This window comes from Henckelia pumila, unplaced genomic scaffold (assembly GCF_033568475.1).
Source record: "Henckelia pumila isolate YLH828 unplaced genomic scaffold, ASM3356847v2 CTG_477:::fragment_3, whole genome shotgun sequence".
Classification (NCBI taxonomy): domain Eukaryota; kingdom Viridiplantae; phylum Streptophyta; class Magnoliopsida; order Lamiales; family Gesneriaceae; genus Henckelia; species Henckelia pumila.
Genome location: NW_027331842.1, coordinates 115,831 through 143,415, shown reverse-complemented (window position 1 = coordinate 143,415; position 27,585 = coordinate 115,831). Strand labels below are relative to the sequence as shown.

The 27,585-nt window shown below is 37.4% G+C and overlaps 3 protein-coding genes across 5 annotated transcripts; all 3 read right to left on the bottom strand.

The window, feature by feature from the left end:
• Positions 1 to 5,735: 5,735 nt before the first annotated feature.
• On the bottom strand, positions 5,736 to 9,418 carry LOC140872867 (uncharacterized). Of its 2 annotated transcripts, none has more exons than XM_073275782.1 (4): positions 8,589 to 9,418; positions 7,111 to 7,166; positions 6,829 to 7,021; positions 5,736 to 6,648 (listed from the first exon to the last, which is right to left on the bottom strand). In XM_073275782.1, the coding sequence occupies exons 1-4, from the start codon at positions 9,303 to 9,305 to the stop codon at positions 6,295 to 6,297; spliced, it is 1,320 nt and encodes a 439-aa protein (XP_073131883.1). In that variant the 5' UTR covers positions 9,306 to 9,418; the 3' UTR covers positions 5,736 to 6,294. The 2 variants fall into 2 exon arrangements, with proteins under 2 accessions (XP_073131883.1, XP_073131884.1); XM_073275783.1 differs by having other exon boundaries at positions 6,829 to 7,018.
• Positions 9,419 to 9,993: 575 nt separating this feature from the next.
• LOC140872832 (formin-like protein 14) lies at positions 9,994 to 21,175 on the bottom strand. 2 transcript variants are annotated; one of them, XM_073275728.1, is made up of 19 exons: positions 21,019 to 21,175; positions 20,689 to 20,809; positions 19,810 to 20,513; positions 19,487 to 19,708; positions 17,133 to 19,378; positions 16,816 to 16,939; positions 14,998 to 15,069; positions 14,511 to 14,609; positions 13,684 to 13,725; positions 13,509 to 13,589; positions 13,376 to 13,426; positions 13,211 to 13,292; positions 13,011 to 13,105; positions 12,416 to 12,487; positions 12,200 to 12,316; positions 11,630 to 11,698; positions 11,473 to 11,539; positions 10,447 to 11,063; positions 9,994 to 10,215 (listed from the first exon to the last, which is right to left on the bottom strand). In XM_073275728.1, the coding sequence occupies exons 2-18, from the start codon at positions 20,759 to 20,761 to the stop codon at positions 10,864 to 10,866; spliced, it is 4,416 nt and encodes a 1,471-aa protein (XP_073131829.1). In that variant the 5' UTR covers positions 20,762 to 20,809; positions 21,019 to 21,175; the 3' UTR covers positions 9,994 to 10,215; positions 10,447 to 10,863. The 2 variants fall into 2 exon arrangements, with proteins under 2 accessions (XP_073131829.1, XP_073131830.1); XM_073275729.1 differs by lacking the exons at positions 20,689 to 20,809; positions 21,019 to 21,175 and having other exon boundaries at positions 19,487 to 19,722; positions 19,810 to 19,929.
• Positions 21,176 to 21,582: 407 nt separating this feature from the next.
• LOC140872855 (urea-proton symporter DUR3) lies at positions 21,583 to 26,107 on the bottom strand. The gene is made up of 10 exons (XM_073275765.1): positions 25,954 to 26,107; positions 24,818 to 25,018; positions 24,595 to 24,702; positions 24,417 to 24,512; positions 24,221 to 24,303; positions 23,842 to 24,062; positions 23,492 to 23,754; positions 23,147 to 23,385; positions 22,385 to 23,034; positions 21,583 to 22,107 (listed from the first exon to the last, which is right to left on the bottom strand). The coding sequence occupies exons 1-10, from the start codon at positions 26,065 to 26,067 to the stop codon at positions 21,812 to 21,814; spliced, it is 2,271 nt and encodes a 756-aa protein (XP_073131866.1). The 5' UTR covers positions 26,068 to 26,107; the 3' UTR covers positions 21,583 to 21,811.
• Positions 26,108 to 27,585: the final 1,478 nt, after the last annotated feature.

Below are 27,585 nucleotides of genomic sequence, written 5' to 3'. Positions count from 1 at the left end.
ACAAATTACTGTAGTCAAGAGTGTGTGATGCAGTTTTTAATGGGTTTAAATGAGTCTTATGCTCAAGTTCGTGCTCAGGTTTTAATGATGGAACCTCTTCCTGTTATTTCGAAGGTGTTCTCCTTAGTAATACAAGAGGAGAGACAAAGTACTATACACCAACATATGTCTAAACTCACTATAGATCAGCAAATCTCGTATTCCACTGGTGCGGTTGTTGCTAAAGGATTTCAGGGTGCAAAAGCTGGTAAACGTGAGAAGTTTGTTGTATCTGTAATTTCACTAATCACACTGTTGACAGGTGTTATAAACTGCATGGATATCCTCCAAGTCATCCTAAATACAAGGAGAATCAGAATCCAAATATTCCAGGTCACTTTGGAAATCAAGCTCGAAATAATCAGGCCCGAGTTCAGGCTTGTCAGGCTTCTCCTATGGGGGAGCTAGAGTCCTCCAGTACATTGGATACTTTGAGTCCAGATCACTGCAAGCAGCTCATTGCCTTGTTGAGTTCACAACTTCACATCCGGTCTGGAACCACACAGGAATCACAGCAGTCTGAACCTTTAGTGTCATGTTTCAATGGTACTTATTCTTTGTCTTGTTTATCTGCTTTTGATTCTGTACTTCAAAATTATTGGGTCTTGGATACAGGGGCAACACATCATATATGTTGTTCTTTGTCTCTATATAATTCATATAAGCCCACAACCTCCATTGTAACACTGCCTAACAATCATACTGTCTCTGTCACCTATGTTGGTACAGTGCACTTGTCTCCTGACATTGTTCTGAAAGATGTGCTCTATGTTCCTCAATTTCATTTCAATCTTTTATCAGTTAGCGCTTTAACACTTGATCTTCATTGTTCGATTTCTTTCATGACAAATACTTGTGAAATCCAGGCCCACAACAAGGTGAATGGGACGGGTAGGCGTGTCAGAAATCTCTATATTTTCAACAATCCTGGTGCTTCTTCAGTTATATGTAATGTTTCCTCAACTAAAACTGATTTGTGGAATTGTCGAATGGGTCATCCATATTTTACTCGGTTGTCTGTTGTGAGAAATGAACTTCATTTTACCCCTATAGATACGGAGTTGAAGCATTGTAATATCTGTCATTTGTCTAAACAGAGGCATTTATCATTTGTCTCCAATAACTCAATTTGTGAGAGTTCTTTTCAATTGTTACATATTGATATTTAGGTCCTTTTTCTCCAATCAGTATAGAGGGGTACACATATTTTCTTACTATTGTGGATGATCATAGTAGGTTTACTTGGACTTATTTGTTGAAGGCCAAGTCTGATGTTTCTAGTGTTTTTCCAGATTTTTGTCGCATGATTTGTACTCAGTTTGATACAAAAATAAAATCTATTCGTAGTGACAATGCTCCTGAACTTCGTTTTGATGATTTTCTTCGGACCGAAGGAATTTGTAACGCCCCACTGTATCAAAACGGGTCTTTTCAGCGTGATTTTGTCCTCACTGACACGCACCCTGAGAAACTTTCCAGGGGGTCACCCATCCTATAATTTCCCCAAGTCAAGCACGCTTAACTTTGGAGTTCTTATGTGATGAGCTTCCGAAAAGAAGATGCACCTTCTCGATATGAGTTGTACATATCAAATCTTTTGTATCTCTCATTCCGATGTGGGATCGGTTCATTCATGTCACCTGTCGCCCATTCTTTGGTGTGGTTTCCATCTTTTAGGTATTAACCACCCATATTGCGGACCATGTACCGCCCTAGGACTTTTTTGGCTTCGAGTGTCACATGCCCACCAGCTTCCGCTTGGTTCGTCCCTGAACCACACCGTACTGGGAGAGGCCAGTCTCTGATACCATTTGTAACGCCCCACTATATCAAGACGGGTCTTTTCAGCGTGATTTTGTCCTCACTGACACGCACCCTGAGAAACTTCCCAGGGGGTCACCCATCCTATAATTTCCTCAAGTCAAGCACGCTTAACTTTGGAGTTCTTATGTGATGAGCTTTCGAAAAGAAGATGCACCTTCTTGATATGAGTTGTACATATCAAATCTTTTGTACCTCTCATTCCGGTGTGGGATCGGTTCATTCATGTCACCCGTCGCCCATTCTTTGGTGGGGTTTCCATCTTTCAGGTATTAACCACCCATATTGCGGACCATGTACCGTCCTAGGACTTTTTTGGCTTCGAGTGTCACATGGACTGTTGTGTCTCTTCCTCCGGGTAAAACTGTTGTTGGATGTAGATGGGTGTATAAGGCTAAGTTTTCGGCTGATGGCACATTACAGAGGTATAAAGCAAGATTGGTGGCTAAAGGTTATACGCAACAAGAGGGTGTGGATTTTCTTGAGACATTTTCTCCGGTAGCTAAGCTTGTCACAGTTAGAATGTTATTGACTTTATCTGCGATTCATGGTTGGAGCTTGCTACAACTTGATGTCAACAATGCCTTTTTGCATGGTGATTTGTTTGAAGAGGTATATATGGCTTTACCTCCTGGGTACCGCAAACAAGGGGCATCTTTTCCGCCGAATGCTGTTTGTAGATTACAGAAATCTTTGTGTGGACTTCGACAGGCTTCTCGACAGTGGTTTGCTAAGTTTTCTTCTACCTTGTTGGAGATTGGATTTGTCCAGTCACATTGTGACAACTAATTATTTGTTCGGCATACGGGTTCTGTTTTTGTAGCCTTACTTGTTTATGTGGACGACATTGTGATTGCAACCAATGATGTTAAAGCAGCCACTGATTTGAAAGTGTTTCTGAATGACAAGTTTTGTCTAAAAGATTTGGGAGATTTAAAGTATTTCTTGGGCATTGAAGTGGCCCGTTCTTGCAGTGGTATTTCCATCTCTCAATGCAATTACTCTCTTCAATTGCTTACTGAAGCAGGCTTACTTGGTTGCAAACCTCGCAGTACACCCATGGATGCTAATTTGAAATTGAGTCACGATGATGGTGAACTTCTTGCTGATCCATCTCCCTATCGACGGCTGATCGGACGCTTATTGTATCTCACCATTACTCGTCCTGATTTAGCTTACCCGGTTAATCGTTTGAGCCAGTTTTTATCTAATCCTAGAAAAACTCATATGGAGGCAGCTACTTCAGTACTTAAGTATCTCAAAGGCACAATAGGTCAGGGATTGTTATTTAGTTCCAGTTCTGATTTGCAACTACGACTCTTTTCTGATTTCGACTGGGCAGCTTGTGTGGATACTAGATGATCTGTTACGGGTTTTTATGTCTTTCTCGGGAAGTCTATGGTTTCTTGGTGTTCCAAGAAACAACATACAATGTCTAAATCTTCTGCCGAAGCCGAATATCGAGCCATGGCAGCTGCTACGTGTGAAGTCACATGGCTTATATCTCTTTTGAAGGATTTTGGTATAATACATAACGGCCCAGCTGTATTATATTGTGATAGCCAAGCTGCAATCCACATCTCTTCAAATCCTGTCTTTCATGAGAGAACGAAGCACATTGAGATTGATTGCCACATTGTGAGGGAACGGATTCAGGCTGGAATTCTCAAAGTTCTTCATGTTTCATCTGCACTTCAAGTTGCTGATTTTTTTACCAAAGCTTTGTTGCCAAGTCAATTTCGTTTTCTTCTATCCAAGATGGGAGTTCACAATATTCACTCCTCATCTTGAGGGGGCGTATTAGGATTAGATTTTGTGATTAAGTCATATTTAGTCATAATAAGTAGTTAGTCATACACGTGTGGACACTCACGTGTACTGCTTGTTTTCTTTGGTATAAATTGTTTGACTTGTATCATTCACAACAGATTATTGAATATATGTTTTTCTCTCCATCTTTAATGGAGTCTTCGATATTATTCTGTTAGTAAAATTTCTCACATAAATTTGTGTGTGATCAATTTGTCAATTCTCAAAGCTATAATTGGTGCGCAAATGGCCTTTCACACTTCTTTTAAGTTTGTTCATTCACGCGATTTGCATGAGATCATTATAATATTTACGTTCTTCTGTCACCTTAATTGTCCCCTAATATTTAATCTCCAAAAAAAAAAAAACCTTCCCTTAATATTTATATATCAATTAGTTGTTCCAAAAGGGAGATCTCGTGCAATCCATAATATTGTTACGATTAAACCCAACAATTAACTTGAATTGAAAATATTTTTTCCCTTATATTTATCGATTAAAAATTTATAAATGGTTAATAAACTAGACTTTTGATTACAAACATGAAAAGTGTGTGAGGAGATTGTGACATTCGAAAAATAATAATAAGTTGGTGACCGACATTTGTTGGCAAAGCCAAATTTATTTATTCATATTTACTGTACAAATGAATGATTAAATAAGACAATATAGAAATAATACCAAAACACCGTCCTTATTGCGTGGTAGGATATTATTATAAACTTAATAGGCATGTAAATTTTTGTTATAAAACACTTAACTTATTAGGCATATATATACAGCTTTTAGCCTGTTTTGGCAAAATTTATATCAAATTTGATATTATACATTTATGAAAATGCGCAAAACGTTAATTTATTATATTTATTACTTTTACCATTCGTTTTCATTTTTTGGACAAAGTATTTATAACATACAACTAATGATCCCAAGTCATGTAATAAAAATATACCAGCGGAACTTAATCATTAGTACCGAATATTTTCACATGGTTACCAAGAATTTTTTCAAAGCGAACATAGTATGAGGTTCTATTTATATTTTTTTGCAAAAAATAGTGCACATAGTTAGCGCATTATGGTATATGAAAATTTTCATTTAATTTTTTAATGAGGGAAAACAACCAAATCCGTCCAATAAATTAGTCTTTATTTTGGTTTGTGTCATCTAAAATCTAAATAGTTAAATTTTGCTCGAAGCATTGTAACTTTGATTTGCTTTTATTTTTTTATTTTTATTATTATCTCACTGACAGAATTAATAGTTGAGAATAATATAAACGAAATGTTTTTGTATCACTTTTTAAAAGAACATAAGTATTTTGCTTCAAAAAAAAAAGAACATAAGTATTTTTATTCATTAGTTGATTTCATTCTGAAATATAATTATTTTAACATAATAAAATGACATAATTTCACTAATTCTTTATTGTAATATATTATAATGAAAATTAAGAATCAAATAATGCTAGAGTCGTTTAAAATGTGTCTATATTGGCCGGAACAGTCACCACTAGGAGACAATAAGAGACATTCATGATTCAACACACGCGTGCTTGATTTTGTAATTTTTGTGTCATATTTGCTTTTGGAGCCATAAACTTTTTGCGACACTTGATTCCTATTGTTGGTGGAATTCTTATTACGCTTTACTTATTAGATAATATATACCAATTTCTAAAGTTAAAGAAGGAAAAATTATATCATAGCACGCGTGAGTTGAATAAATATCAAAACGTTGTTTCAAAAACGAATCACATGATAATTATTTAGTTTTATTTTCTAAAGTAAATGTCTAGTTTTACGCCAAGTAAGCATATTTCACAACAGTTGATTTGTGGGATGTTTTTCACATTTAGAAATATATGTTTTTCTTGGTCAAAAGACTCAAAACACAATTTTATAATGTACATATATATTTTAAGATCAATAGAAAATTGAATTGGATCTAAATTGTGAAATGAGTTGTTAAAATGGAAACATATCCCCAAAATCAAACCAAACATGATGAACTGAATGAATGTTAAAGAGGGACAAAAAAACATAAAATTTCTCAGTCCCTTCTTGTGCTGCTGGCTATTACAAGAACATGAATTTATGTACAGAAACAGGATCTGTCACCATATTACAAGACGCTAAATAAAACCAAGGGAACTAACTAAGCTAAATATTTTGATCCGAAACACAGAATTTTCTGGAAATTCATTTAATGAAACAGTTGTACATAATCCCAAAGAACAAGTTCTCATCTCCTGGTCCCTAATATGATCTAGCAGCAGCATAGATTTGTAAGAAAAAAACTGCTATCCTCAGAGGACCACTGTTCTTTATGCATCGGTTTTCATTCGATCGAAAACCATAAGTGCTACAATCAACAAATATTACACAAAACGCCATTGATATACACTGACAATCTACTCTTTTTCTCTTGAAAACTCCACAAAATTTATGGTGTACTGAAATTCTTGCCTGGCCCCTTGAATTTAAAAACAGTTTGATTCAACCATACCCTTTGGCAACTGTTTTTTTCAGGACCACGTGTGCATTAATCTGGCGAGGACCGTTTCAACCACTTATGGTTCATTGATCACCGAAAGTGACTATACTTTTTCTTGAAAAATCATTGTTATCGAACAAAAGGGTACCTAGAGATGTAGTACTCTCTTACACGGGAAGTACCGTCTCTGGACAAAATGCCTTCAAGATCTCCGATTATTCTGGCCAGCCATATCTCTAAATTTCTCTGGATTTCTTTGAAGTTGTTTCTGATAGAGCCCAGGGCTCGCATCGTGGCTAGTTTAGCCTGGCCTTCGAATTCCTCGCCATGATAGGACTTTCCAGCTTCAGTTTGTAAAGCCATCAGTTTCTGATTAGTTTCAGACGCACGTTGCTGTAGTCGAAATGCTTCGAGTAAAAACTCTGTTTGTCTCTCTGTACGGAAGTCTGAACTGATGGTGGGCTCGCAGGGATCACTAGCTTGCTGTAAAAATAAGGCCTCATATATATATATATATAATAATAATAATAACACTGATCGAGGTGCCAATTTATATACAAAACGCAAGCTAAATGAGGCACAAGTTTAGAACTACTATTATCCCAGTTTATTTGGTTCACTAGTTGATAAATGCCACATAAATATGCGTGTTATTTAAATTACCATTTTCCTGCACAGATCATCAATTTTTCCTGCTAATGCTTGATACCTCTTGGCCTGCTTCCGCATTTGAGATGGCATCTTTGATAGATCTGTCTTGCCGATTCTTTCCAAATTTAGCAGTTCTTGCTCGAGTAATTTTAGTTTAGAGGAAACTCCAGTAGAGTCGGCATCAACCTTCCAAGGAGAGTCTCTTCTGAACCAAAAGATGGTATGGCTTTCACATTTGTTACATGCTTATAGCATCAAAATTTCCAAAAATGTCATAAATAGTAGAAGTTTTACCTAGCCACAAAATGCTTCATATTGTACTGTGATTCAATGGATTCATAATGCATATCCTGCATACGTAACATCCAGAATCAGCAAAATTAACCAAATCTTTTTGACATAAAACATAAATATCAGCAAGAACTCACTTTGAATTTCAACAAATTGGCTTCTTTATAAACGATAGAGCCGTGAGGGGGGATAATCACAAAAGGGAAGCCATATGTGAAAATATTCAATCATTTTAGATTGATGTAGTCATTTACTATCAGTCAAGAAGCAATCTGGATACATCTTTCACAATTCAAACAAAGACCAATAACACATGTCAATAATTCATCTTTCTCCAGAGACGAAATTCATCGAAAAAATCCAGTGGCAAGGGGTAATTACGTGCATTTTTTTAAAAGAGTAATCACATGCATTTTCATGAGAAAGAACGATGGAAAAACTGCAAATGCATATAATAAGAAAAAGGCATCTATCAATTGAAAATATGAGATATTTTGAATTATAAAAGGCTAATCACGAAAATAGTTCCATGTGACAGCAAATTTTCAACCAAATAATCAAGTGCTCTCATTGCAACGGCATTGGTTTCCAGTAGTGAGAGGCAACAATGCATGAGAAGTTAGTGGACAGAAGATAAGGTGTCAGGCTCCACAAAAGCAGAAGTATGGTTGGAGTGAAAATATGCAAGAAGAATTCCATTAATGACTCTGTTTACAAAAATTGGTTGTCCAAATGATTGAACCATTCAAATAAAAAAATAATAGAAAAGCAAACTCTTGATCATCATATTTAGAAAAAGTGAGTCGAGACAAAGATTTCACAACTTGAGGACAAGAGGCCGGACAAAGATGGTAAAACTTTGCGCAATCCAAATAAACACAAGTAAACACCAGAGTATAAGATCAGCAAACAATTACAATTTGAACTTGCCCGCCAGTTAAGCCAAATTGTCAAAAATCCAAACTTGGTCTTTCAAAAATTAAGTTTTCCCATCAAGAACCAGTTCAAGAACAAGAACATCGTTCAGACGCCGTTTAATTTTCAGCACACAAGATAATGATGATGAGTTCAAACACAAAATTTAAGTCGACTCCTATTAAAACTACCAAGACTCACAATCTTTCAAGATAAATGAACCATTCACAATCTTAAAGCAACCAGCGAACCACAAAAGAATGAGAAGAAGATAAAACGAAGTAGAAAAAGCTTCTAACTTTGTGCATCAGCCTAATCAAGTTCCCCAGAGACCTCAAAAGGAGAACCCAGAAGGGCAAAATTGTTATATTAACAAGTAAGGAAGTCAAATTCCTCAATGTTTGAAATCTTGTAGACAGAATTTCAGTCCCCTATGACCAAAGAATCAATGTTTCTGCGTCAAAGTTATTTCCCATATCATATGTAAGGAACAAACTTAATACCTTATAGTCACAACTCCACCACGATTCGAAAGAAACCACAGGAATAAATTACATTTATCTTACCTGCCAGGGACTTGCTTTTTCAGACCAGAATTTTGAAGCTGCGGAATTCAAGAAATCTGAACTAAAGGCTCTCGTACTCTGCCCATAAACAGACCCCGTTTCATCCAACCCAGCTCCCAAAAAACACTCTTGTACCCCAAACTCAACCCCTTCTGACACCCCATCTTTCCCATACCTCACCTCCATGTCACTATAGCCATCTCCACCACTACCCTCTACCTCAAAGTTACTTCTGCTCACAAAATTCAGCATTTCATCTCTCTCACTGACTTCCCTTCTCAAATCTTGAACATTACCCTCCAATTCAGCCCTCACACTTTCAAACTCTTCAATTTTACCCTTCAAGAACGCTATTTCTTCACAGCCCTCATCGATCTGATGCAACAGCCTCTTCTCTTCCTGTTGCCATGCGTGTCTGTGGCTGGCAAAGATTTCAACAACTCTTGCATTTGCCTTTGAGTCCTCTTTCCTTCTTGAGAGAAGTTGCCTCAGCTGCTCTTCAGCTTGCATGAGCTCAAAGGTGAGAGCTTTATTATTTTCTTGGAGTGTAGAGAGCAAAGAGATGAAGTTTTTAGGCAAGGACCCGAGAAAAATTGCGAAACTGAGGCCTAAATATGAGGACAACAGCTTCACATAATGCTGATGATCACTGAGCGGTGGTTCTTGGTTGTGATTTTGGTGTTCATGGTTTTCTTGTTGTTGGTATTGGGCAGCCATTATTCTCTGGCTTGGCTCAGGATTTCTGGGGGCAACTTTTTGTGTTATTTTGGGGTTTTGGTCTTTTGGGTGTCTTTTGTGTTGTGGACTTTAAGGTGTGATGCCTTTTTTGTTTTCTTCATCCAGTTCCTACGAGAGGTGACCGAGTGTTCGCGGTTCCAAAAAGATTTTTATCGTCTTGATTCAACCGGACATAGGATTTATTTTAAATTTTTTAAAATATAAATATTATTAGATTTATTGATTGATTATCCAGTTATCCTTGCCTCATCTCCCTTCCCCGATATAAAACTTTGGGTTTCTCACTTTTTTTAAATCAATTTCTTGCTATTTAGTTTTTTTTTTCGAAATTATACATAATTTCATGAATTTTCGAGACAAAGACGGGGCTATATTCAACTCATTTTTTTAATTTGTAACTAATCTGCTCGAAATCAAGTCAATTTTAATATCATAGAATCATATCCCGTATATTTTTTAAAAAAAATCAGAAAAAATTGACATGATGCAATAACGTATCTTCTTGGAAAATGTCTCGGCCACAAATGGATATAAAAATATCGCGAAACCATACTTCCGGTTGAGATACGTAAAATTCAAGAAATGCAGACCACGTCAAGTTTTAGGCATCGTCGCTACTTTAGTCCATCGCTAGAGTACGCCATTCCAATTTAAGTTTATCATTTTGGAAATTCATTAATGGCTTCACAACCATTTCAAAACCATTACGTTTATCCCCGACTTTTCACTTTCTATACGTAAAGATGAAAAATCATTTATGTATTAAATTTACAGCATTTTGTAAATTATCTACAACATGAAGCACTCTTCCAGTCTCAAAGCTCTTCAATTCTTGTGCGCCAAAGTCCCAGTATCCATTCAGTGCTACCGTTGTACTGCGCCACCCATCCTTCAAATAAAACATATATAAAAATAAAAACCAAATTTTATGCAAAATTTCTCAAAAAATAAATTAACCCTTCAAAAGAGATTAGAGCAACCCACTACCAGTGCTAAGATGGCTGCTCAGAAAAGGTAAAGAAATATATACAGTGCAGGACCGATCACTCTAAAGGATACAAATTTATATTAGATATATTTGAAACTAAAAGGACAGTAATCAATCAGCTAAATGACATACCAAGTTTTTAAGACTGCAGATCAGTTTTCTGTGTCTCCTGAGAGATCTGAGGGCTCGGGTTGGAGTTTTCAATAAAAACCTAAAAGTTGTTATGGAGAGATGACATGTACCCCCAAGTTCAATACAAGGAATATTTCTTATTTATGATGAAATAAAGGCAAAAATTCCTCCTTTCTCCTCAGCAGGTCATAGAATAGAGTCTGTAAACTCTGTACAGGTCATAAATTTTGTAATAAATCAAAAAGCATACGAGAAGAAGGTGAAGAAAACATGTAGAACACGTGGCTGGATGAATTTGACTGTGGAGTTCCCCATCAAGACTGAACAACTGTCAACATAATTGACCAAACATAGCAGGGATTTTGGAGCCTGCCTGCATTAGCCCCTAGAAGCACCGTTTTTCATTGGTAAAGTCGTCTACGAAGCTTGTTTCTGATTGCGAGAATTGAGTTTTGCGCGAAGATCATCCACACCATCATTCCTTGCTGGTGTGTTGGCTGCTGCTTGCTCCTTCAGAGCTTCCTTTTCCAATTTTCTTTTTTCAGCATCAGCTTGTTTCTCATTTTCCTCATAGGCCTTAGAGAACATCTTAGTGAAAACAACCAAAATTTGAGTCACTGCGCACATGAAACCGAAAGAAACTTGATACTTTTGAAAGAAAAGACAACTTGCAATAAAAAAAACTATATCAACCATAATCTACTAGTTAACCCAAGCAAAATGAACTTGATGTAGTTAATGTTAAAAGTCAATCATAATCTACTAGTTAACCCAAGCAAAATGAACTTGATGTAGTTAATGTTAAAAGTAAGAAGGTAATGTTTCTTTCAACCTATTAATCCTTGGAAGTGATACAATGTTTACGAGATCTGATAGGAACCTGGATAACAAATAAGGAATGGAAAAGTACAATCTGTCTGTTTATGAGATCTGATAGGAACATGGATAACAAATAAGGTGGGAAAGTACAATCTGTCTCAGAACTAAGACAACTAAAGTACAAGATAAAAACAAATTCCACAAAACCTTGCTCAAATGGGCATCTTGCCGGATCTTCCCCAAAATACTGCGACAGTGAATCTGCATTTCTTCCCTACATAGTGAAGACAGACCAAAAAGTCATACTGCCTTCTGACTATAGAATAGAAACCAAGAAGCCTGAAGAATGAACAATCTAGCTTACCACTTCGGAGTACAGGGTGATAAGTGACCTCACTTCGGCCTCAGCGATATCAAGGAAGCATTTCAAGACCTGGAAATTCAAGTTCAGTTAAATGTTTTTAATTGACATTTTCTCTAGCACCTATATGTTCACAAAAAGCCTAGGTTGACATCAGATGATAAGAAGGATCAGGTTACTGAAGTCGTAATATTGAGTTTCACTTATCATACCCTGCCTCATTTCAACTCCATGCAAAATTTAGTCAAATCCAGAAAGCCATTCAATGTTTCTCGAACAAATATACTGATTTAAAGAACAAGAGAAGAACAAATAATACACCGTTTAGTTCCTTTACCATGCCCAACCAGGGTATTTCAGTTAAATAAGGAGCGACTAAACAGAATAAGTTTTTTTTTTGCTAACTGCTTGCAATCATGCAAGTAACATTAATATAAATGAAGCAAAATATTTTCATGACTTCACATGTACAAAATAGATGGATTAAAATTGTGAGTTTTACGAGTAAAATAAAATTTCTACAATCTCAAACCTCCTATAAATTTCACATTGCAATGCTTAATATTTCAATACCTGTCGAAAGCCCAAGGATACAGAACCATCATTCTCAGATGCAGTGAGTTCCTGCTCAACCTTCTCCAGTCCTTTGCTAACTGCTTGCATTTCTTCAGCCAAGGACTTTAGTTGTATCTAATGCAGAGACACGAGGATGAACAAGTGAGAACTCCAACGATATGCCCCTCTTCAACATTGCTAAGGACAATCCTAATCACAATATATTACACAAACCTTGGAGGCAGGTTCCAAATGTACAACATCCTTGGTGAAATCTAGCAACTCCGGCAGTTTCTCAGAAATAATCTAAGCGAAACAAGAGTTTAAGACATCAATTTAATTACTTTAGAGAGAAGACTTACATGATGAATCGCTGTAAAGGAGGAGGGGGGGGGGGGGGGGATAAAGAAAGAGATTAATATCCTTGCTTCTTATGCATTTTAGGATCAATTTTTGGGGACCAAAGGAGTAAGACTCAGAACAAGTGAATAACATGGTTAAGTATATAATACACATAACACAAGTGAGAACTCACAAGCAAAAGTAAATCACAATTTGTAAACAAAATCATGATATTTAAACATTGGATGCAAGACAATTTAACTAAATAACAAATGGTTGGAAGCATTCACAAATCAAGGCAAATTCTGGAAAGAAATGTCATGTTATTTTCTCGTTCCTCACTTGGTATCTATTTTTCAGCTAATGGCAACTAGCTTATTTTCGTTATTTCATTCCACATTAAGCATTACTTATTCAGATATATTCCCTAGCGACAACAGTAGAAGTTACATAACTAAGTTTCAGAGGCTATCAAATATCACTATACCTTACAGAGGTAATGCATTAAGGTCATTTTATTGTTTCTTGCACGTGTATCAGAAAGTTTAAGAAGACTATCCAACTTGAATCCCACAGCAGATCCTGCAACGCAAGTAAAGAAAGTGTGACTATGGAATAATCTTACCATCAAATAAAACAATGTAGTTGATTAAGAAGGTTGATTGAATGATTTCTAGGAGTTAATACCTCGTGCAGTACCCTGATTCAATGCATTTCCCAAAGTAAGAATTGTTTGCATAATCTGACGTAACTTCAAGGACTCCTTCACCTGACATCATCCAACAAACATGAGAGACCTTGTTGACCAGTGGGCATCAAAGATGAAAATGTTCAACTAAATATGAAAAATACCTCTTTAGAAGCATCATTGATAATGTTAAGGTTAAGTTTTAAATCCTCCACCTGAAGAAGAAATCTAGTTACACAAACACTATAATAAGCAATCTACGCCACGGCATTATTAATTTAAAAAGTATCCAAATACCTGGCTAGAAAAAGTAATTGTAAAGGCAAATACTCTTAATTTGGATTCCACTCGGGGGACTTTCATTAGTTCTTGGAAAAACTGAAAATTTAGTGTCACAGGCCTACAAACACTGAGTAATTGGAATAATAATGGTATACAGTTAACATGATTAATCGACAAAATTCCAAAAGACCTGCTCACACTTCCCAAGCATATTTTTGTCTCCGTTGTAATTCTGAAACATATGAAGTTAATGAGGAAACAGAACCACGGAATTGAACATGGAAAAATACAAGAGAATGAAAATAGCCCAAAAAAGGACATGCTGACATCATAAACTTGAAAAGTTTAAGCCATGAGACCTCAAGTGCACTTCTGAATATTGTAGTAAAGTTGACAAAACACTTTTGAGCTTCAAAATAAATTGCAAAAAGGTTTTAACCATTATATGTGACCAGTTCTGCTAGCTTCTCCAAAAAATAAGCATGCAAAATGTAACAGGTAGAAGCAATGTGAACCAATACTCTGTTTCTCCTAGCTACTAACATTTCATAGTCTAGTTAAACTTGTCTAAGATAATTACATAGAAGAGTATTATGTTAGCTCATGGAAAGGCTATTCTTTTAATTCTTTATCCATGGCAAAAGCATTGTAGGAATGAAGTTGAACTCTAATAATTTCAAATTTGTTCTTTTTTCTAACTATGAAAAAGATTATCAAACTAAATCAAACATTGATTCAGGAACTGGGAAAAAAGGCCCAATCCAACATGTTTTGGGCTGATCTCAGGCCATGAATTACCCTGCACTGACGCGACTTCCTTTCATAGTTCATACACTTACAATGACAAAGAATACTTGCTAAAAAAGAACTTTGAGACATGTGAACCTTGGATTTCAGGGAATATATCTATTGAGGAATAGAGAGGAGAGTTCATATCCAAAAATAAGTAAGCCTGATTGGACTGGAGAAGGATGACACAGCATACACTTTCGCAAATAGAGAGGCAGAGAAAAATACCTTCAGTGTCTCCATTTCATCTTTGGTAGGACAAAATTTTATAAGATTCTCAACTTGATCAATGTCCAGAACAGAAGAATCCAAAGCCAGAATGGCATTCTAATATGCAATGAAAAGCAGTGTGAAGTTATTTTAGCTAAAAGCAATGAGAGGAATGCATTTCAATGTAAATAAGAAAATCCTGTCAGGCAATTGAAAATTTGTTGGTCCTGAAAAGCAAAAGTGCTGATCCATTCAAATAATTCAGCCTTTGTGCTATCATTTTTCTTCTTTGACTGGAGGGCTATCCAAAAGGCCTTCACACAACCAGCAATTCAATGACTTAAGCACTAATCACTTGATTTTTTATTGTTTTTTAAATTAAACAGTATCATTAAAAAAATTATCTTTTTCCAAAACTAGTGGATGGATAACCCAAATAAAGTAATTGCAACACCATTATCACTCTAAATTTGAGTTCGAGTTCCAAATGCAGTCGAACACTTACAATCATATCTGGCAGGGGAATCTTAACTTTAGTGAGCATAATCTCACAATTATAGGCTCTACGCAAATCAACCTGACATGGGACAAGAAATAGCAGTAATAAGGAACTAATTTCACATGAAAATACTTTCCATTCATTCTCTGACAGGTAAAAACTTATAATAAACAGCTATCATTTTATAATGATAAACTAAAGATTTTTAAGATATTAACATATCAGTTGATTAGCATACCAAATTAACACAATAAGGCAATTTTCACAACTTGCACATCATTTAGATAGATTCTTTTTAATTTGATCCTCTTCATTTGGATGCAGCTAAAACATTTTGCAATATTGTAATAAGCATGCGATGATATGATACGAAAACATTTCATGGTACCAGCCAGGAAACTAACTTTTAAACTGACTGCAAAAGGAAGCAGACACAAAGAAATCATGCAATGGCCATATGAAGTACTGAAAGTTCAAAATCAAAGGGTTGTTTGTATAAGCTTTTGATTTGAACTAGACAATACTCATATCTCTCTGAAAAAATACCGGAATCCCCTTCAACAAATTTCGTATATATAAATTGTTGGGCCATATGCCTAAAAGGCAAGTACAAACCCAAATAACAAACTTTCAGAGTGGAGAGCCTTTCGAACATCACTCTACAAATTTTTGTAGGGTCGATGTTTGATCATGCATTGACTACCCTTTGAGACCCCACTCCCAGAAGAAGTCACTCTAGATGGATTCTACTAACCTATAAGGATTTGGAACATGCATCTTTATCTAGTCTACAACGTGAACATGTGCCACATTATCAACATGGAGCCCATAGCAGCCATTTCTCCACCGCAGCAACACTCAATGGGAGCACCAATATTAAATTATATGCCCAAAAAAAGGACCAAAACCCATGAGGGCAGCCTTACAAGTGGGAAAGAACCTTGAGTTTCTCGGAATATGAAGCTTTTTAAGTGGGTCCTTTAATTTTTCCTGCCTTTTTTGGGCAGGTTAAGAATTTCATTTCAAAATCTTATTTATGTGATATTTATGATTATGTTCTTAGGAACACAAAGCTCGTTCAATAATGCACGCCTAGCACGGTTGTTTTTTTTAAAAAAAATTAAAGGCTCTAAGTTAAGCCTACACTAGAAAATTCTACTAACTTAAATAATAATTAAATTTTATAGTTGAAAAAACAGATTCGACAGGAACTAATCAATACTGTTAGAAATGAGACTTGAGCCTAATTCACCTCAAAAGTAAGAGGGGAGGTTTGCCCTTGTTCATATAAAGGGCTCCCAGGTTATTTAGTCCACCAATGTGGGACACAAATTAATATACCAACACACCCCTCGCACGTCCAGGAATCAAACGACTGAAACGTGGAGATCAAATTAAATGGGTTGTCCAATTATGGGACGGGTGAGGCCAACTATGGGTCGTCCAACACATATCGGTGGGACCCGGGCCAGGGTCGAAACCTGGGCTCTGATACCATGTTAGAAATGAGACTTGAACCTAACTCACCTCAAAAGCTAGCTCAAGAGGGAAGGTTTGCCCTTGTTCATATAAAGGGCTCCCAGGTTATTTAGCCCACCAATGTGGGACACAAATTAATACACCAACAAATACTAACATCATAATCACAAATATGACATTTTTGCAACACCTAGCTATCTCACAATAATGTTTCTAATGTGAGAAAAGTGTTGTGTACATGACACTAGCCTCACTTCAAGTAATCAAGTATTAAATCCCTCAGATTTTATAGACCTGTAGAGTCACTTAAACATTATAATCGATGCATAGATATGTTTCACTGACCAATTGCACTTTTTCTGGCTTGCTGATTTTAGAACCGCGTGAGCCCCCACTCTTATTAGGACCTTCTGAAGCAGAAGCCACCGAGAAAAGACTCTCAAGTTCTGTAATATCAATTTCAGGTGCCCTACCGATGATTAATGATAAGCATCAGTAACATGAGGAGTTAATAAAATACAATGAACATGCAGCATATGCGATTGAACTATGATAATTGATTTAGATACAGTAATTGCATAAAGAAAGAAATCTGTGACCAAACATCAGATGGGAAGTTCAGATATTTTAGAATACTCCAAGACAATTTAATATCTACCAACCTTGACTGACTTTCCTGCTTCTGAGAATCAGCCCATAAACTCCCTTGCATTGCCCGCGTGACTTTAACCCAATGCAATGGCTTCAGTGAAGTTTTCTTAGGGGGAATCGAAGTACCAGTGGAGCCTCGACCTTTGGCAGATGACAAGGCTCTTCCTCTTCCAGGAGATGGAAGTGGAGCTGGTGGTGCATTGGAAATTTTTTCACCAGGAAGAGGAGGTGGAGCTGGTCCTGCACCTTGACCACGAGGTAGTGGAGGTGGAGTTGGTGCTGAACCAATTACTGGAGGTAGCGGAGGGGCAGGCGCTGGGATACGACCGGGAGGTGGTGTGGGTATAGAATCACGAACTAGAGGTGGTGGAGGTGGAGCCGGAGCTGAACCACGAATTAGAGGTGGTGGAGGTGGAGCGGGTGCTGAACCACGAATTAGAGGTGGTGGAGGTGGAGCCGGAGCTGAACGACGAATTAGAGGTGGTGGAGGTGGAGCCGGAGCTGAACCACGAATTAGAGGCGGTGGAGGTGGGGCGAGTGCTGAACTACGAATTAGAGGTGGTGGAGGTGGGGCGAGTGCTGAACCACGAATTAGAGGTGGTGGAGGTGGAACCGGAGGTGGGGCGGGTGCTGAACCACGAATTAGAGGTGGTGGAGGTGGAACGGGAGCTGAACCACGAATTAGAGGTGGTGCAGAACCACGACGCAAAGGTGCAGGCGGAGTGGGTGCCGAACCAAGAAGTGGGGGTAGTGGAGGTGGAGTGGGTGCCGAAACACAAAGTGACGGTGGTGGAGGTGCGGAGGGTTTCGAACCACGAAGTGGGGGTGGTGGAGGTGGAGAGGGTGCCAAACCACGAATTGGAGGTGCGAAGGGTGCTGAACCACGAGGTGGAGGTGGTGGAGGTGCGGTGGGTATCAAACGGGGAACTGGAGGTGGCGGCGATAGGGTGGGCACCGAACCGCAAACTGGAGATGGTGGAGGTAGGCTGGGAGCTGAACCACAAACGGGAGGTGGTAGAGGTGGACTGGGTGTTGGAATAGAACAAAAACCTGGTGTTGAAGAAAGAGCAGTTGCTGTCAATGTTTCTGACACAGCTGGAAGTAAACTTTGTAGCGGAGGTCTGGAGGTGGGTAGAGTAGCTGGAATCAATATTTTAGAATTGTCAATAGATGGTGCGGTTGGTGGAAGCACTGATGGAGTTAAATGACTGGATTTAGAGGGGGGCGGAGGTGGTGGGGCTTTTGAAGAGGGTAAAGAAGATGTCGGATGAGTGACTTCACTACAGTCAGGTAATGGAGGAGGTGGTGAAGTTCCTTTAGAAGACTCATCACATGAATGAACAATAGGGAATACTTCACTTGAACTATGCAGTGGACGACCGGGAGGAGGTTCTATATTAGAACCCATGGTAGGCAAGAGATGAGAGGCTCCTTCATTGCTGGAAGTAGGTGGAGGTGTAGGTATATTACCATGTATAGTAGGAAGTGGTGGCAGAGATGCAGAAGCCAATGATTGTATTTTACTTGATCCAATAGGGGAAGGTAAAGAAAGCCCATCACCATGATTAGCAAGAGGTGGTTGAGAAGATTCTGCGCCAGAATCGACCCTTGGGAAAGAAGTTATGTGGGGAAGTTGTGGTGAAGGTAATCTGCTAGAGAGAGGATGAGGTGGTGATGCAAATTCAGAGATGTTTGCATCAGAAATTGAGGAAGTCTGAAATGTAGACTGCAACGTTGGAGAAGCACTGCGTGGAACTTCCATTTCATTTGACGGCTTTAACAAAAAAATATTATCAGACTGACTATCACTTGAGGTCATAGGCTCAATCGGATCCATTGGCATTGATGGCTTCATATTATCCTCAAAGAGTCTGAAGTCAGAGACTCTATCCGAAGTAGAGTCCAGGAATGAAAGATCATTCAGCATGTTTACTTCAGGTGCATTAGGTTTCTCTGGATCGAGAAAATCAAGACTGTCAGCAACACTAGAGGCGTTGTTTTCCTCTTCGGAATCAACAGATTCGGAATAACCACCCATTCTACGCAACATTGACAAATCTTTGACATCATTAAAAACAGATAATTGCTTTAGAAACCATAAAGCAGCTTCATCATTGGTATCAATCCAATCTACACCATGAAATAGTTCTTGCACCCTGGAGAATGCTTCAATAGGTAGTCCACCTTTCTCCTCACCATTTAACAAAGGAGTGTGGGATTTGGCTGGAGAGCTGTTCTCAACATCTCCAAATAGGATCTGCATGCACGATAAATCAAATTTGAGGAAATGTGTTTTAAGCATAATTACTGAATTCGACAGATAAACTAACTGAATCTTCGTCAGCAAGAACATCTTAAAATGTACCTCTGCCCTAAAGGCTTTGGGAAACCTTGCCTTTGCGTCCCAAAAAATATCCAAGTTCTCACATTTTAGCATCAAAATATTTGACCGAATAAAAGCTGTATTGAACATTATCCGAAACATCATAACTTCCCTTTCGGGATCCATGTCTAAATGAACACACTCTAATACAACATCTCCTTGCACCAAACATTGGATGTCAATCTTAATTACATCACTGTCCTTCTGCATGAACAACGCTGAGTGTTTCCATCAATAAATTAAAATATGAGAACCACAATAAAAAAATAAATAAAATAAAAAAGTGAAAAGGTCCATATTGTTACTTGGCGATAATGCCGAACATGTCTGCCCTTTTTATGCATAGAATAAAGCATTTGGGTCGACAATCCATCCTTGCTAAGGAGATTTCTACCAAAAATGCGGATAATAGGTCTGCACCCTTTTTGATTATCGAACCTTGGAATTGAGCGAAGAATAAGGCAGTCTAATGAAAGATGTCGCTCAGGCGGAGGCCATTCAGTGGATAGATTTCTCCGTGATATGTATTGCAAGTATCGAAGTTGGGATGGAAAAGGATTCAATGGGGACAATAACTGCAACAAACCTCTTGGACCTTCTCGATAAACTTTTTCAAGAGTCTTCCTCTCGCCACTATGTGACTTCCTGAAGACTAAGAAACTAGCTAAAACAAATGCTAAAAGTGGCCATCCCCCTCGTTCACAATGGATCAAAACTACATTTTGGCAACTTCCAAGGGAAAGCCAGCTCTCGCTCACACGAAGGAAATGGTGAATCAGGGATAGAGGCAGCAAAGGACAGCCCTCATATTGTCTAGGATAATCCATAATTGTGACATCATATTCACACAATATCTCTGCAAAACGGCTTTTCTTCTCTCCTTCCCGAAAATTAAAAGCAAGAAAAGATGATTCTGGGAACTCTTCGTGCAATTCGTTAATGATTTCATGTAAATATAGCTGGTATACTTCGTCCGGCAGTACTTCGGTGGAGAAACACGAATCAAAAACTGCACAGCACATTATTTGCTTTCATCAATCCAGATAGATGGATAGATAGATAAAAAGGGAAAAAGGACACCTTATAAAACAGGGAATTCCAGTTCAACAGAGTGTTTCAACTCACTCACCATACCCAACAAAAGAAGAAGAAAAAAATCAGAATCTGGTATTAGACATTATTACCATACAATCTATCAGAAAGTTCGAGCAAACCATCTGGAGGCCTTTTGTAAAAGAATCTACTCAGCAACGACATATTATCAGCGTAAATCACACTGAAGTGCACATACAACAAAATCCACACCTGCAAAAATGCGAACCAACAGCTTAATTTACATTCCCTCAAATCCTTGCGGCGCTAAGCTCAGAACTAACAAACTAAAAGATTCCAATCCGTGTAAACATAGATTATAGAGCCAGTATTCTAGACCAAAACAAGAACGAACCCAATAATGTCAAGTGAATCAAAGAAAACGTGTAAATGACACACAACATTGAGAGATTGAAGCGAACCAGCGGGAGGAAAGCCGCGGCGAGAGTGAACGGAGAAACCAGAGTTCAGGAAAATTCGAAGGGAGCTGCTTCGAAAGTGTCCCCCGGAGATTTAACGAACGCGGGCGGTGGCGTTTAAAGTTTCCTTGCTGATTTTGAATTTTCAGGTTTCATTTCTTTTTCTTCTTTCTTGTTTTAATATATACAAATTTGAAATTGGGCAAATCTAGTGGTAGACGTTGTACGTGACACATGGATGATTGTACATAATTTTATAACGAATTATTTTTGTCAAAAGAATATATATCTATTTTTTTTTTCTCATTTTATCTTTAGATTTTTAGCTTATGTCATTTTTTCACGTTTTATCCTTAGATTTAACTATGTTTTTCTTAATTAAATATCAAATGAATAAATTATCCTAATTTTATATGATACCTCTCTCTTTTTTTTGTTTTTTAGATTCTCATTTTTTCTTTATCTTATTTTTCAAATTAAATCATCCGTACAATTCTTTTCAACTCACGAGCAAAAATATAAGACGAGCATTTCATATTTCCAAAAAACTATGCATCACCTTTCGGATCATGAACTTTGATGATTTAATTGTTTTCATGTTTTTAAATACAAACCACACGAGCTGTTGAAAAGGAGAAAAGGAACATAGGACAGAAAACCACTACTTTTATACTACCATTGCACCTTTGTACAAATTTTGCAAAGCTTGACACCATCACACACCAACAAACCAGCTTACACAGTATTATTTCACACACGAATCTTTCCTCTATGCCCCCGTACCCGACTGCTGCTGTTATTCCGGAACAACTTGTATCTCCAGTTCCGACGCTTCTTTCTTCTTCGCCCTCTCCTTCTCTAGCAAGTACATTCTCTCTGCATCAGGCAACAAAGACACGATGGTCTGAAGCTTGAGATTCAACTCTTCGATCTTTTCCATCATCCTGTCATTCGTGAACATCCCCAGCATCACGCTTTGAATCGTTTCCCAGCTTTCTACGAGAGGTAGAGCGATGATGACTATCGAAGCAATAGTACCCCATACTATAGCTATGACTGCCCAGAATCTGAAATATCCCTTGTTGAATTGCCCTGCATTAATCATGGTTACAACATAAACGCGAGCTTTTTCAGCTGGCTCAAATATTATTTGAATCAAGTTCGAGTTCCAACTTAAATTTAAGTTGAACTCGAGTAAAAAAAATATCTTCATTTTCTAAGTTTTGAATCAAACTTCCTATTGTATTAGGCTCGATTTTTGTTCATTTGCACCAGTAGATAGAAATGAATAGCAAGACATGATAGCTGTCTTTCAGTGGTATCAAGTGGGACCAGAGTTTTAGATCTGATACACGGTAAAGTGGATTACCTGCTGGAAGAGTAAGAATAGGCCACAATACAACAATAACTAAAGTGAAGCCAACACCCCATTTTATTATCCATCTTTTTGCTCTGATCAACTTTTCCTCCTTAAACTCTTCAATCGACAATTCGCTTTTCTCCTTTTCGACCACAGTGATCTGTTTAGTGCTCTCCCAATCATAATCTTGAGGCCGAATAAAACTACATACAGCATGAACAACTCCACCAACAAGAATAGAAACCAAATTTCCAGCCAGCATAGGCGCATTTCTCCCGGTTGTCTCCAGATTCACTCTCCCATACTCGACTTTAGTGACTGTTAACCAAGTTATGATTCCAAGTAAACAACCAGTAATTGTTCCAAGGATGGCGCCAAATGCGTTAGCTTTCTTCCATAGAAGCATAAAGGCTATGGGGATCACCGCCGAACCAATGAAGACTCCCATTGCTAGATACATCCATCCGAGAGAAACTCCGGCCTTGTTCAAGATCACAGCTAAAATTCCCATGAAACAACCAAAGGCTAGAACGATACTCCTCGACACTCTTAGGATCTGTTTCCCACTCGCATTTGGATTGATGTATGTACGATAGATGTCGTACGTACATAGTGAAGAGACTGCAATAAGCTCAGAGGAACCGGCAGACGTCACAGCCCTGATCATCAATGCAAAATTCGAGAAACAAAAATTGATTATTCAAGAAACCGTCACATGTAAGAGAAGGGAGGGGAAAAAGGTATATAAGCTTATGCAAAGTTTCAACTTACATAAAAAGCATTGTCAGCAGAAGAATAGATCCTCCTTTTCCCATCAAAGCGATAGCTGTGGCCGGAGGGACAAGTCCATGGCTTGCCTCACTTGCAGTGATTGGCAGATCGAGGGCTAATGCTCCGAGACCAAGTGAGGTTGCCAAAGAAAATGGAACTGCAAACCAAACCAGCCCTCCCAGTAAGTATCCCTTGTGTGTCGACGATGGTCTTGCAGCAATGGCACTGACCCAATATCCCTGAAATTACAGCTAAGTTACTTTTCAATACTGTATTGACACCCCTAAAAATTTATGACAAAATACCAAATCTGCGAAATTCAGGATCAATGGCTTCCCTACGTACATTATCAACAAACACAGTGCCAAAATTTCCCACGATATTGATAATTCCGAAGACAAGGCCCCCAGAACTCAGCATTGTGACAAAAGATCCTTTGTAGTTCCCACTGACTGGACCACAGGCTTGCCCGATATGAGAAATCGGATCTTGACAACTACGTGTTTTACTTGCAGCCTGAAGCAAACGATTGTATACAACGGTTGGGCTGCCAAGTTCGCTGCTCGAGACATATACCAGGTATACAAAGATGACCAAGACCAGATGCACTGCAGTCAAAAACGTCGAATATGGCTTAGTGACATGGAAAAGTTATATATGCCAAATTTGTATTGAGAATGGGTGGTTTCGTGTACCTATTACAGAATGAATGTAACTCGCCAAGAAAGTGGCTTTTAGCCCTCCTGCAAGTGTGTACACAATCACACCAAGAGGTATAAGAAAACTTGCAGCATATATGTTGACCCCTGTGAGAGCATTCACCACTGCCGATCCACCGAGTAAAAGCATGGCCGTTACGATAATGTTTGTCATGAAGCAGAATGTTAAAAAGACCATATGAGCCGCAGTTCCCCATCTGTTGAAAAAGCTAGAAAATTCAAATTCATTTACAGACGTAATCCCACAACATGGATGCGGCCTATACAATGAGTCGTCCCCTAGTCGATTTCGCGGTTTGGCCTTACAGGAACCAAATGTTTCCTAAACAATATGCCAGGCTAACATAGAACAAACCTTGCTTTGACGATTTCACAAACTGTATGAGCATGAGGAGCTTTTCTTTTTATCTCAATGGCCATCACACCAAACAAAAGCACCTGTTGATGAAACAGAAGTCTTCATATCAAGAATGGAAGATAAAACGCATGCACAATCGTAGGCCCCGTTTTTGGCTAAAAAAAAGAAGAAAAGGAGGATCTTTAGGACATGCCTGTATAGTAGCTCCACTTGCATACCAGAAAGGACCACTGATTCCATATTCCCAAGCAACATTAGAACTTTGCAAAATGGTAGCAGCCCAAGTCCACTGCATACATATGATTGATTAAAAGTTAATAGAGTAAAGATTAACAGCAATAGCTTCACAATATGAATGCATATCTCGTTACCTGAGACACAATCACACTGGCAATGAGTCCTGTTTTAACATTTCTTCCTGCTGTATTGAACCATTCGGATGTATGCCGGGACCCAACATATCTCTTTTCCAGCCACACCTAATCGCACAAAATAAATCCCATACAAAAAAAAAATTGTAATATCTCGACACAGATCATGCAAAGTACAGATTTAGAACCAAATAGTTTGAAATGGGTTGGGGCAAAATTTCACCAAGAAAGAGGTGAAGACTGCGAAAAAAGCTCCAAATCCAAGAATCACAGAATATCCAACACCTTGATTGAGCACAGCTTTTCCCCCGAAGAAACTGGTTTGCCTCACACAACTGCCACCATCTACATGATAATACTTGGCTGAATATGGGAATGGTGGGCAGTTTGTGAGAGAAGAAGCCATGGAAATCTGCTCAAGCGTCTGTGGAAGAATTGGACTCGATATTTATAGGAGGAAAATAGATAATGTGAGTGGGAAACATAGACACTTTTCTTGCGACGGAATATACTATAAATCTAGTTCCTAATAAGACAAGTCAAACAAATCAACCATATCACGCTCAGTTCACACAGAAGGAATCTCTTGGATACTGGCCAGACGAAAGCGATTGAATACAGTTGTTCAAAAATAATATAAAATAATCCTCAAATTTTATTAAATTGGCTATTGGAGTGAAATCTTGAAGGAGGAATTGCTTGGGGAGAAGCAGTCATTGTTTTAATCTGCCACTGTTTGAATTTTCTTTTTTATAGAGCTGGAAAAGGATTGGCTTTTTTTGGATTCTTTCCTGTTGGGTTTTTCTTTAATTGACATCTTTGCTGCTACAGTAAGCATCGCAAAAGAATGCAACAAAAATCTGTTTACTTTAATATCTTTAATTGTTATATTGATGAAGCATATTTTGTTTTCTTCGTCCCTATTACTTCATATATTGCATTTATCTGGGCTTTTCAATATTATTTCTCAACAAATTTTGTTTCCTTTTATATTTGATGAATTTCAATAAAATCTAAAAAGCCATGAAGTTCTTCCCGATCTATCTGAGCTAGTTCTTTTGTGCACCCGATCGGACACCAATTCGTCCGAGCCCGTAAAATCAGACCGAAAACTCGACATATAAAATCGAGTTTTATGCCCAGTTTTCCAAAATAATCAACAAATAAAATATATAAATAAAACAAAATTAATCAAAACAAATTACATATAAATTGTGTAAAAATATCAAAACATCATAAAACAAACATATATAACATGTTGAAATCCTACAAATAAACTACAAATACAATATGCAATGTTAATCTACAAAAAAACTGTTTGAAAAAATGGTGTGGGGGGGGGAAGCAAAAATTTCATACCTTGCATCGAGAATCGCCGAAAACCGTGGGTGAGAACGAGGTAATTATAGAGTATTTAGCACGGTTTGAGAAAATTCCGTCAAAATTAAAGAGCAACGGTTTTTTAGAAACCATAGCCCAATTTGCAAAGTTTTGCAACCATTTTAAAACCGCGACAATTCTACAAACACGGTCGCAAACTTTTTAAACCGTGATTAAAGATTGCGACAATTTTAATGAGCGCAAATAACTTGGGCGATGGTTTGAATAAAACGTAGTAGTATAGCCACTGCATGTGTTTCATTCAATGATTAGACATAGACTCTATCTTAATCAATTGTTACAGATGACAACGGTTTCGATTAAACTGACGCTAGACTTGGGTGATGGTTTGAAAACGGTAGAAGCATAGTCAAGGTGTTTCAATCCATGGTTAAAAGTAGGCACGGTTTCAAAAATCGTGATAAACAGCGACAAACAATAGCTAATTTTGTCGTGATTTTAGAAATCATCGTAGAAATTAGCAATGGTTGTTAAAAACCTTCACTGAATTTGAATTTATATTTATTTATCCCTTTTATAGCGACGAGTTTTTGAATATGTAGCATCATTGTTACGTTAGTAACAATTTTATTAAAATCGTCATTAACAGCTGTGTTTTCTTGCAATAAAAGTCTTTACAGATTGTCTTGTGAAATCAAGTTTACAAGGGAATGAGCCTTCTATATTTCCCAAGTACATAAATATCTTCCTTAGATTATGAACTCGAATCTTACAATAATTGTGAAAAATGTCAAAGAAAAGTATGTGGAAATTGATAGTAGTTGAGTCACTCTCTGGACTTGTCACCATGTCTGAAATTTGAAATATATATGTGCTAATCAGTAACTTGGACTTGGCGTATTAAATATCTTTCTTACATTGTTTTTTTTTTTTTAAAGATACATTGTTATCAGTTGTCTATCGCAAAAGATCTTAAATAAAAATAACAATAATAATATTTTTTTAGGGAAAAAAACTGATTTTCAACAATAATAATAATTTTTAGGGAAAAAAACTGATTTGAAAATCGTATATTTATATTTTTTAAACACACAACTTGAATGAATCTTACAATAATGTAAAAAATAAAAAATATGCAAAATGTCAAAGAAAAGTACGTAGCCACTCTCTTGGTTTGTCACCGTATGGCTGAAAATATTTGCTGATAACTAAACTTTCAATTATTTAAAGTTTGGCGTATTCATCCGACTTTAGAATATTCCAAGTCAATGCTCTTGCATTTTAACCACAGGATCTATAGCTCATTTATTTATTTATTTATTTATTTATTTATTATATATATATATATATATATATATGTATGTGTCATGTGTGTGTGTGATTTCTTTAACAAATCTGGTAGAATGTTTCTGTTTAATTATGTATATTATGAGTTGGCTCTTGGGAGAAATATCTTAACAGCTGCGGCGCCTCGTTCATAGAATATAATTAATCAAATTAGATTCCGAGTTAGTCATTAAATACCTAATTTTCGATATTCAAAATATAAACTTGAACGATATTTTAATTTTTAAGTCACATTAATCCATGGGAAATTCTATATTTTTTTATGGAAAGTGCGTGGAGTCAGAAAGAAATATGGATCAATTA

What these genes read in the sequence shown, in the direction of transcription:
- LOC140872855 (XM_073275765.1), bottom strand. Translation starts at nt 26,067, where the DNA reads ATGGTTTCTAAAAAACCGTTGCTCTTTAATTTTGACGGAATTTTCTCA. An exon ending in TCGGCGATTCTCGATGCAAG is followed by an intron (nt 25,019 to 25,953) that starts GTATGAAATTTT and finishes ATTCTTCCACAG; the next exon opens with ACGCTTGAGCAGATTTCCAT. An exon ending in CCAGTGTGATTGTGTCTCAG is followed by an intron (nt 24,513 to 24,594) that starts GTAACGAGATAT and finishes ATATGTATGCAG; the next exon opens with TGGACTTGGGCTGCTACCAT.
- LOC140872867 (XM_073275782.1), bottom strand. Translation starts at nt 9,305, where the DNA reads ATGGCTGCCCAATACCAACAACAAGAAAACCATGAACACCAAAATCAC. An exon ending in AAAAAGCAAGTCCCTGGCAG is followed by an intron (nt 7,167 to 8,588) that starts GTAAGATAAATG and finishes TTACGTATGCAG; the next exon opens with GATATGCATTATGAATCCAT. An exon ending in ATGATCTGTGCAGGAAAATG is followed by an intron (nt 6,649 to 6,828) that starts GTAATTTAAATA and finishes TTATTTTTACAG; the next exon opens with CAAGCTAGTGATCCCTGCGA.
- LOC140872832 (XM_073275728.1), bottom strand. Translation starts at nt 20,761, where the DNA reads ATGTCGTTGCTGAGTAGATTCTTTTACAAAAGGCCTCCAGATGGTTTG. An exon ending in TCACCCTGTACTCCGAAGTG is followed by an intron (nt 11,540 to 11,629) that starts GTAAGCTAGATT and finishes TTCACTATGTAG; the next exon opens with GGAAGAAATGCAGATTCACT. An exon ending in AAGATGCCCATTTGAGCAAG is followed by an intron (nt 11,064 to 11,472) that starts GTTTTGTGGAAT and finishes TCATGTGCGCAG; the next exon opens with TGACTCAAATTTTGGTTGTT.